This window comes from Microtus pennsylvanicus, chromosome 1 (genome assembly GCF_037038515.1).
Source record: "Microtus pennsylvanicus isolate mMicPen1 chromosome 1, mMicPen1.hap1, whole genome shotgun sequence".
NCBI lineage: Eukaryota > Metazoa > Chordata > Mammalia > Rodentia > Cricetidae > Microtus > Microtus pennsylvanicus.
The window spans coordinates 119891367-119901281 of NC_134579.1; the positions used below are offsets into that span (position 1 = coordinate 119891367).

General features: G+C 48.4%; 1 protein-coding gene across 3 annotated transcripts in view; it reads left to right on the forward strand.

Annotated features, from left to right (window-relative positions):
• Positions 1-9915, forward strand: part of Ksr2 (kinase suppressor of ras 2) — a 367153-nt gene that overhangs the window by 261506 nt on the left and 95732 nt on the right. For all 3 annotated transcript variants that reach the window (XR_012911504.1, XM_075981914.1, XM_075981904.1), the window contains exon 7: positions 1466-1549. Coding sequence is in view for 2 of the 3 variants with exons in the window: in XM_075981914.1 (XP_075838029.1) it covers positions 1466-1549 (84 nt within the window). In the remaining variant the exon portion in view is untranslated. The remainder of the gene's footprint in view (positions 1-1465; positions 1550-9915) is intronic.

A 9915-nucleotide genomic window follows, 5' to 3' on the forward strand; every position in this document is an offset into this window, starting at 1 on the left:
CTGATTCTGATGTCAAGGGAAATGAAGCAGGCTGACCAGCTTGGGCCCCAGACCTGACGCCCCCTGATGGGTGTTGTTCTTCAGCCTCACCTGCCCTGCATTCCCCTCCCCCAGCTAGGTGTCAGGTGGGAGAAGCTCCCAGCCTGGTTAAGAGATTACATTAACATCTCATTCCCTGTGTTGTCTGGTGTAGTGGTATATGCTCCCGGCACACAGCGGGGTGAGGTGGTGAGTTAAGAGTTCAAGGATAGCCTGGCCATTGTAATAAAATCCTGTCTCAGAAAAAGCACCACCAGGAGCAGCAGATCTCACTCTTTGTCATTGGAATTATCACAGCAAGAGCCGGGCAATAGAGAACATCCACCCAGGGGACAGGACAAAGCTGAAGAGGAGAGAAACCTGCCAGCAGACCCTGTTACCTGCCCCCCAGTCCCTATGTTGCTGCTCAATGGGTCTTTTGCCATCCCCTCCCCTGAGCTGCCCCAGCTTGCAGAATAGACCCGCTAAGTGCTGCTAAGACCCAAAGGGGCTTAACCAAGCCCAAGTGCAAAGCTGGGGAGGAAGCATCGCAAGCCAGCGTCTCCGTTGTGAATATTGCTGTTTGCTTAGCTGTGGCAGCTCCAGGCTGCCGCTCGCTGTGTTTGAAGGGTTGACCCAGATCCCGCAAGAGAGGGTAGGCTGAAGGAAGCAGCCCTCCCGCCTCAGTTCTCCTTCTCTGAGTTATGTAACCACGTCCAAGTTTCCCCTTTGACACTCGGAGGAGGCAGTGCAGATTGCATACAACTACTGCCTACGGTGGCACAAATTGAAAATTAAAATTAACTGTGACCTGGGAACCTTCAATAGCTTTGCTGGATCCAGCCCCACCTCTGTGTCTTATCTCAAGGCAGAAAGCATGCCACGGCTCAGGAGGGGTGATCTGAAAGTTAATCTAATAACTTCCAGGTGGCCTTGGTGACCGTGACGTGTGGGGGCTTCCACACGGTATTTGCCGCAGGTGGCAGTGACTGGGGGAGGGTGAAGCGGTGTTGTCTGAAAAAGTTTTCGTTTGTCTGGGGGCGGGACTCTACAACTGGATTTGGAGGTCCATTGCTGTCTTGAGGAATTGAATTTGCCATTTGTAGGCTACCTCCAGGATGTGAATAGGTGACCATAATGAACACTCCAGGTAATAACTGAGACAGCCCAATTCATTGAGCATTACCTATGCACCAGGTGCTATGACACCTTCGATATGCCTGACCCAGTAACCCCTGAGATACCTGTCAAGTGTCTCCCTTTATAAGCAAGGAAACTGAGGCTTCAAGGTTTAGGCAATTTGATTGAACTTAATTATCACCTGTTCTGGAACAAACAGGGCTGGAATCCAGGGCTTATAGGTTTCCCATTCTAGGGGTTCATCCTGCTGGAAGAGGGGCCCATCGCCACTGCCCCAACTCGGACATTTCCTGTTTCTTTCTCACAGGTTTTCCACCAAGTATTGGATGTCTCAGACCTGCACCGTCTGCGGGAAAGGGATGCTTTTTGGCCTCAAGTGTAAAAACTGCAAGTGAGTGATTTCCCTTTAAGGAACTTTTTACAATGCCAGATATCAATTAGCACTGAGATGGGCTTTGGCTCACTCCAGGGAGGTGAGGAGAAGCTGGTGAGAACGGTTCTGATAAAGCCTGAGCTGTGCGGAGACCGTAGGAAGGCTAACGCGACATGTGCTGGGGCCAGTGGGGCCTCCCATGCTCAGGGCCTCTATTGTGGTTGTGAATGTGAAGAGTGTCCCACAGCCTCGTGTGATCAGATGCTCGGCTGCCAGCTGATGTTTCGGATCCTTTTGGACACGGGGTGGGAGTCTGACAGCAGGCATTGGGTTATAGGAATAGAGGTTAACTGTTCTAGGCCAGCTCCCCTTCTGCCCCAACTTTTCCTCATGCTCCCACCACTAGGCTCTCCCACCATGACGGACTGTGTCCCCTGATTTATAGTTGCCCCGCATATTCTGTCATAGAAAAAGTACCTAATACACCGTCGAAGGTCCGTCACAGGCTGATTTCTCTTCTAGCTGCCCTATAGTAAACCTTTTAAACTCCATGATCCTTGGAGGCCTCAGTGTTTCCCTCGGAGCTTCGCAAAATGGACTCATATATTTTGAAAGTAACCACAAACAATTCAGAAATAGATATGGCCATGGATTTGGACCAATAAAACTTTATCCATAAAGACAGTTGACAGCATGGGTCCAGCCCGTGGTTTGCTGATAGCTTTGATATTTGCAAAGTTCTTTCCCTTCTGCTCTTTCTCATCCTGCGCTGTCTCTGAGAGTGTCTTATGATTGCCCCATTTTATATCTGTAAAAACTGTGTCTCAACTTGGAAACGTCACAGCTAAGAAGTAGGAGTGAGGACTTGAACTCATGCCCCTTAATTCCTGCTCCATTTCTTTCTTTGGCTTCATGTTGGATGCTTATTCTGGCCAAGAGGTGGGAATACCTCGACCCCTACTCCTTCCCCCTTCCTTATACACATTCTTTGTTATGTCTGACAGAAGATTAGAAAGAAGGCAAGAGAAAAATTGACACCAGCCATGGGCTCTGGAGGCAGGTTAAACCAGGTTCAAATCCTGCCCCTGCCGTTTAGTAGCTGTGTGACCACGGGCACACCCCCTCACATTTCTGTCCTCATATGCCCCTCTGTGTGTATCTGCACATATGTACTAACTACCTACTCAGGTCCAGCGGCTACAAAACTGACACATTTGAGCATATGGAAAAGATAGGGGTGGGTATGTGTCTGCTAGAGACACACGGTAAGAGTCTCCCCACCCCTCGCCTGTCTGGTGGCCTCACCTGAGCAAGTTAGCCACACTGAGCTCCCTGATAGCCTGGGCTGTGGGGAGGAGTAATTATTTCCAGCCCCTGGGAATCCTTTAGCTCACTACCTAAGGGTGATTAGGAGAGTAATTGCTGTATATTAGCATTCTGAGCTGCTGCCCTCCGTGGTTCCCGGCTCTCCGATGTCTCCTCAGCTTTCTGACTCTGAGCTGCACAGAGGCAGGTGCTTAGGTCTGGCTCAGAGGCTGCCTGATCTCCCCAGTACACCTGCTGCCTTGGAGACATCTCGACTGTATCAGGTCGTGCTGTGTTCTGTGGGGGAAATGCCTTTCACATCCTCACACCTGCTGCGTGGAGGCTTTGAAGTCAAGTAATTAGGTGACAGGGACTGGGCAGGAGTCAGCGAGGCTGAACACTCCGCAAGCCTTTTCAATTTTCAGCACTGGAGGTGGGACCCAGAGGTGGCTTTCCTCCCTGCCTTCTGTTTTAGAAGTAATGAGCAAAGCCTGAGACCCTGCCAGGGATTGGGAGAGGGGGCTAGGGACAGGGGAGAGGGACAGTTCACACAGAGCTGAGGCTTTGGAAGTCAACAGCGCTAAGTTTGGGTCCCATTTCTGCTTGAAGTCTTAAGAGGCATGCCATCTTGACCTTCTTCTCTGAAGAGCAGACGTGATATTGGCGCCTATCGCTGGACTTCTGGGGGGCGGGGGGAGACACTGAAATGCCCTCACCTCACACTGCTATCCAGGAACATTTCCTCCACTGCCTCTTACTCTACCTTATGCGGCGTAGCTCCTGGCACATGGAAGGGTGAGGTCAGAGTTCAGACCAACTGGGCTTGGATGGCATCCATGACTTCACCAGTGTGCTCAGCACTTCAACCATAACGGTTGCTGCTGCACTGGTATGGAGCCCAGCTGTGAGTCTGTCCTAGCCACACACCTCTGTCAGCTACAACAGGAACAGGGCCAGCTCCATGAGATTGCTGTACAGGCGTACTGAGGCTCACGGTTGAGACCCGCACTTATCTTATGGATAAAGTCCCTGGAGCTTTGGTTAAAGTGAGAGGGTCAACATTTATTCGCATGTGTTTGCAAGGACCGATAAAAAGGTGGAGGAATGAGTCTGAGTGGAACTGAAGGACAGCAGCGGCCCTGAGAATGAGGGGGCTGGAGGTGGGCAAGGCCATCTCACTCGTCATTCAACTAATATTTGCCAGCTGGAAAATCGTCATTGCAGGTTAAGACGCCGGTCTCTGTAGTGCTTGGGACCAAAAGTGTTTTTACGTTTGAAGCGCATTCTGACTTTGGAATATCTGAATAATGCAGAAATTTGCATATGTGATGAGGTGTCTTGGAGATGAGACCCAAACTTCATTTGCACAGGGTTTTTGGTGAGTGCATATTTAAACTCAGGTTAGGCATGGGGTTGCTCCACCTGTGGCCCGACCTCAGAAAGTTTCAAACTGGAAGCCATTTTGGGTTTCAAATTTTTGAACTAAGGATGTTTAGCTTTAAAACATTAATACTATGTCCCAAAGGGTTTTCCAGGCACCAGAAGCAACAACAGGAGATAAAGTGGACAAAATCTCCGGACTGGTGGAATTGATCTGTGGGTGGAGTGGGAGACAGGTAGGTGGAGAAGGAAGTCAATCTGGCTAAAAAGATGGTGATGGAGAAGGAAGTCAATCTGGCTAAAAAGATGGTGATGGAGAAGGAAGTCAATCTGGCTAAAAAGATGGTGATGGAGAAGGAAGTCAATCTGGCTAAAAAGATGGTGATGGAGAAGGAAGTCAATCTGGCTAAAAAGATGCTGTGATATTGGATGATATTGGCTGCTGTGAAGAGCAGAGCAAACATGGTGCCATGCCTGGAGACTTGTCATCTCAGTAGTCAGGTCTGGAGCTGAGGCGCAGCCTGGGCTGTGTAGTGAGACCCTGTTTAAAGAAAAAAAGGAGGGAGAGAAAGAAGGGAGGGCAGAGGAAAGAAGGCAGAGAGGGAAGAAGGAAGAGATAAGTAAGAAAGAGGGAAGAAGGAAGGGAAGTAGGGAAAGGGAGGGGAAGGAAATAGGAAGGGCCACAGTAAGAGGTTACAGTTTTAATTCAAGGGCTTTTGGAATTTTAAGCTCTTCCCTCACCTGGGTCTTGTGTATCGTCATCTGTTCAGAAATGCATGTGGTATATATGTATGTAAGACATATGGCTTCCTGACTGTGGGTGCCATGCGGCCAGCAGCCACACACTGCTTCTGACCATGGGTGCCATGTGGACAGCAGCCACATGCTCCTGCCGCCACGTCTTCCCAAGCACAATAGCCTGTACCCTCAAAATGTGAGCCATGGTAAACCCTTCTCCCCTTAAGTTGCTCATGTCAGGCACTTTGTCCCAGCAGTGAGATTAGTCACCATTGCAACTGTTAAGAAGGAAAAGGTAAACAAGATAATTACCCTCCGGAGTTCTTGCCCCTCCCTCACCTGGCCCATTATGCGAGCTGATTAATGGATACTAACACCATTACTGGCTTGACAAATAAGCCTTGGGATATCCCCCCACCCAGGAAGCCAGAAACTTCTCCTTCATGCCCAACCCCTCTCCCCCTCCGCAGTTCTCCTCTTAAGTGCCCACTTCCTCCGGAATTATCATCAGCTGTCTTGTTGGGAGTCTGAATAGATTAATGAGCTAATAGGAAATTAAGGCTCCGAAAGCAATTTCCAGTTATCTAAATCGAGGCGTTCTCATCTAATCGGTTCAGGAGTGTGGAAGGGAGCTGCGTGCAGAGTGGTCCAATGTCCACACTCTGCCTGCATTGTTTCACAACTGTGGATGCAGCTGCCAGGGCTTGCTCTTCTGCGCACAGGGATGGATGCTGATGGGTTTCCCAGCTTTTGGCTTGGCATTGTCTGTGATCCACCCTCCTCACCTTCCATGGGGGTCTGAAGCCCTGATGTCTCATTTATAGGAATCCTCTCTAGCCTATCCTCCTGGCCCCCTTTTTAGAAGTCACTGTGTAGCTCAGACCAGCTAAGAACTCAGCTATGTAACCCAGGCTGGCCTCAAACTTGTGATCATCCTCCTGACTCAGGCTCCCCAGTGCTAGGATTATATATATGCACCACCACAGCTGACTCTGTCCAGTTTCTTAGAGGCAGATAGTAATTTACACAAGAGTGTTTTGAGTGACTTTTGTGGTAGAAAAAGCGAATTGAAGCTGAGATGCATTTTTTTTTCTTTCTGTCTGACCTCCTGCAGTGTGATAAAGATAGGAGCATCTGGGTCTGGAGAAATGGCTTGGAAGTCTTTACTGCTCTGAGTTCAGGTCTCAGTATCCGCATCAGGCTGCTCACAACTGCCTATAACTTTAGCTCCAGTTGGGTCTGATGCTCTTTTGTAGCCTCTGAGGGACCTGAAGTCATGCACACACGTGCACGCACGCACACACACACACACACACATGCACACACACATGCACATACAGACACTCAAGTAATTTTTATAAAGAATGAGACGTTATCCCAAGCCATCAGTAGAGACATCACATTTAAACAAAGCCCCTGCTCGTTTTAACTGCCTCATCCTCTCTTCCACACCATGTTTTAACTCTAGGTAGGTCAACAGGAAAGGTTCGTACAAGGTGCCAGATAGAGGAGTCATCATTGTTACTGGTTTAGAGAAACAGGTTTGCATAATGGATCGCCCACTCGCAACAAAGGGATTGCAGCCTGCGCGATCTGGTTTCAGCGTGCCAGCTGCCAGACATTTGCCCGGCACAACCGTGAACCCATTATTATACCTTCACCCCGTGGGATAAATGATAAGATTCCCAGCTTGAGGTTTTAAAGGATGAATTACGGGATTTTTTTTTCACTCCATAATTGCAGAATGATTATAGCTGCTATTGCCCTGTTTAGCCTGGGACTTTCCCTGTTTTAGCCGAAGTCCGAAATGCTTGAGCAAACTCCTTGGACAGCCCTAAGTTAGACACCTTGTCACAGAGGCAGGTTGGTACTAGCCAAGGCATTAACATGTTCCAGTTGAGGCCACTGCCGGCTTCCGTAGGTGTAAAACCCCTGGTCAGTCTGGCAAGTGCCCTGCCTTTCTTGGGGCCTTTGAATGCCCACGCTGAGTCCCTTGGCTGCCTGTGGCTGCACAGGCTGACTCTGCATTCTTTCCGCATTGGCACCCACTCCTTTGCACTTGGATGGGGCTCCTGGCCCTTTCTAGTTTTGCTGTATTACAGGATCTGTTCACTATACTTCCAATTTCCCCCTTGCCCTGTAGTAATATGAGCAGCGGGGCTGCGTCCCCAGCACCCCAGCCGCCTGGCTAGCTTATGCCCCGAAATAACAACACACAAACTGTATTCTTTTAAACGCTGCTTACCCCATTATATTTAGCCTCTTCTCGGCTAACTCTCGCACCTGGACTAGCCCATTTCCAATCAGGTGTGTAGCACCCCAAGGTGCGCTTACCAGGAAGATTCTAGCCTATGTCCATCCTGGGTTGGAGCTGAATCGCGTCTGTCCGGGAGAGGGTAGCATGGCCTCTGCTCCAGAGAGCAGAGCTGTCAGTCTGAGCTCACTTCCTCTTCCTCCCAGCATTCTGTTCTGTTTACTTTTCCCACCTATGTTTTAACCTATCAGGGCCAAGCAGTTTCTTTATTGCTTAACCAATGAAATCAACAGATTGATATATGACACTCCCACATCATTGCCCTGCACATTCTCCTGACCTGTGTTCTTATATCTTGGTTTACAAAATGACTGTGGCCACAGGTGATAGGAACATTCAGAGTGAAGGCAGCCAGGTTGATGCAGGAGCTCACTGATTCACCCTTACCAGACGGGAGACCCATGGGTGCAGCTTCTGCAGCTGCTGTGGAGTTCTTAGAGGCCCAGCAGGCAGGATTCTGGCAGGATATAATTATGAGCATGCGTTTTGGCGATCACCCGCCTGAAGCCCGAACTCGCTTCTCCATGAATAGAGAAACTTTACTTCTTGCAAAAAAAAAAAAAAACCAACTATCCTTGGAATTAATCATCTCTTATGTGTAATAGTTTTTATTATTATAGGGGAAAAGTTGAACCCTATTATAGTTATTTGTAAAAAAGAGATTCACATAATTCTAGAAATTGAGGTGGGAACTTGGTACCGTCATGGTAATAACAATGCTACTGATGATAGTGTCAGTGATAAGATGGTGATGATGGTGGTGAAAATAGTGATGGTGACAATGATTGTGCTCATGGTGATGGTGATGATAGTAAGGATGATGATGGTGATGATAATGGTGATAGTGAGGTAATGGTTGTAATGATGGTGATGATGATGATAATGATGATGATGGTGATGATGGTAGTGATGATGGTTATCGTGATGATGATGGTAATGATGAAGGTTATGGTGATGATGAAGATGATAATGGTGGTGATGATGGTGATGGTGAAGATGATGATGATGGTGATGATGGTTATCGTGATGATGATGATGATGGTAATGATGAAGGTTATGGTGATGATGAAGATGATAATGGTGGTGATGATGGTAATGGTGAAAGTTATGGTGATAGTGAAGATGATGATGGTTATCATGGTGGCGAGGATGCTGATGGTGAGGATGATATTAGGCGCTGAAGCCTCATCACATGGTAGACATTTTGCTAAACACTTTAGAAGCAAGGTTCCATTTCATCCATGTAACAAACTTGGAAGGCAGATGGGGATTATTATAACCCCCATGTTATAGATGAAGAAACTGAGGCCACAGAAGTCTCTCATGGTGGGCATATCTGTCACTCAAACACAGACCCCCTTTATTCAACTTAATCATTTCATGGGGGCCAAGGGCTGGTCCCACGATGAGATGACAGCAGCAGTTGCTGCCTCCTGGACCTCTGCCTCTCTGGCCTGCCACACTCTCCCCTTGAGCTGTCCTTCCTGGGTTGTAAGGGGCACCACTGGTGTGAGGAAACCAGGGAGTGTCCGGGTAACTTTTTGTCTTTTTGGAAACAGGCTTGACAATGTCAGGGTCAAAAGTTAAACTCAAGTGAGGCCAAGGTGTTCAAGTACTGAGAATATGAGGGCGGGAGGAAAGGGAAATGGGCAGGTCCTCTGAAGCCACACAGGGAGCCTAAATCGGAGAGAGTTCAGAGGACTGTGATACATTCAGACAGAAATCTGGGAAGCCTCAAGTCAGGGAACCTGCTGGTGTCACGTGGGAGTCGATCCAAGAAGTATCTACACTCAGAATAGCTGACCACCACTCTAGAAGCATCCAGGAAGAAATGTTTCCTTTCGATCTCCCCCTCCTCCACTGGCATCTTTTTCAAGAAATCTACCTGGAAACATGATAGAATATGAAAAAGGGAAAGATAAGCAATTTAGTTCCACTTCATTTGGGTGGAACCCAGCCTTCCTAGGCAGAAAACACAGGAGAAACAGTTCCCATTTCTGGGCTCTCCCACCTTGCCCCGAGGCATAGACATGAAGAACCAGGACTAGTACACAGGGGAGTGGCCAGACATGGAGACGGCAGCCCCCAGAAAGGAGGGCAATGGTCTGACTTTCATGACGATGTGACCAAGGGACATGAAATGACCCAGTGCCCGAGTACAGTCACACAGGCTCCAGGAAGACATTGTATCTGTGTCAACATCCTCTGGCTCTACACGGAGGGCCACTCTGCACTCCGAGAGCTTGGTATCTTGGAGAAGAATTATGTAAGACTTCCTTTGAAGATGGCTAACTTTTTTTTTGTAATTCCAAACCTTAATAGAATAAACTTCAGTTATGAGGAAAAGTTACTTGTGTAGAACATTTCATTTCTGCTAAAGGAACTGCTGATTAAATGAGACATTATCTCCATCAGAAAACCAAATCTGAGCCAGCCTCATCATGTGACTCTCACTACCTGGGCTGTGGAGGTAGGCAAATGGCTCTTTCTGTGCCGGCCTATGTTTCTAGAAGGGCCTTGGTGCCAGGCTCTTAACACAGGAGACAGACCAACAGTCTCCCTGACTGCTCAACAGCCCAGCAGGGACCAGCTTGTCAGTCTGATATTGTCTAGAGAAAGACTCTGCATAAACAATGGTGGGGGGCAT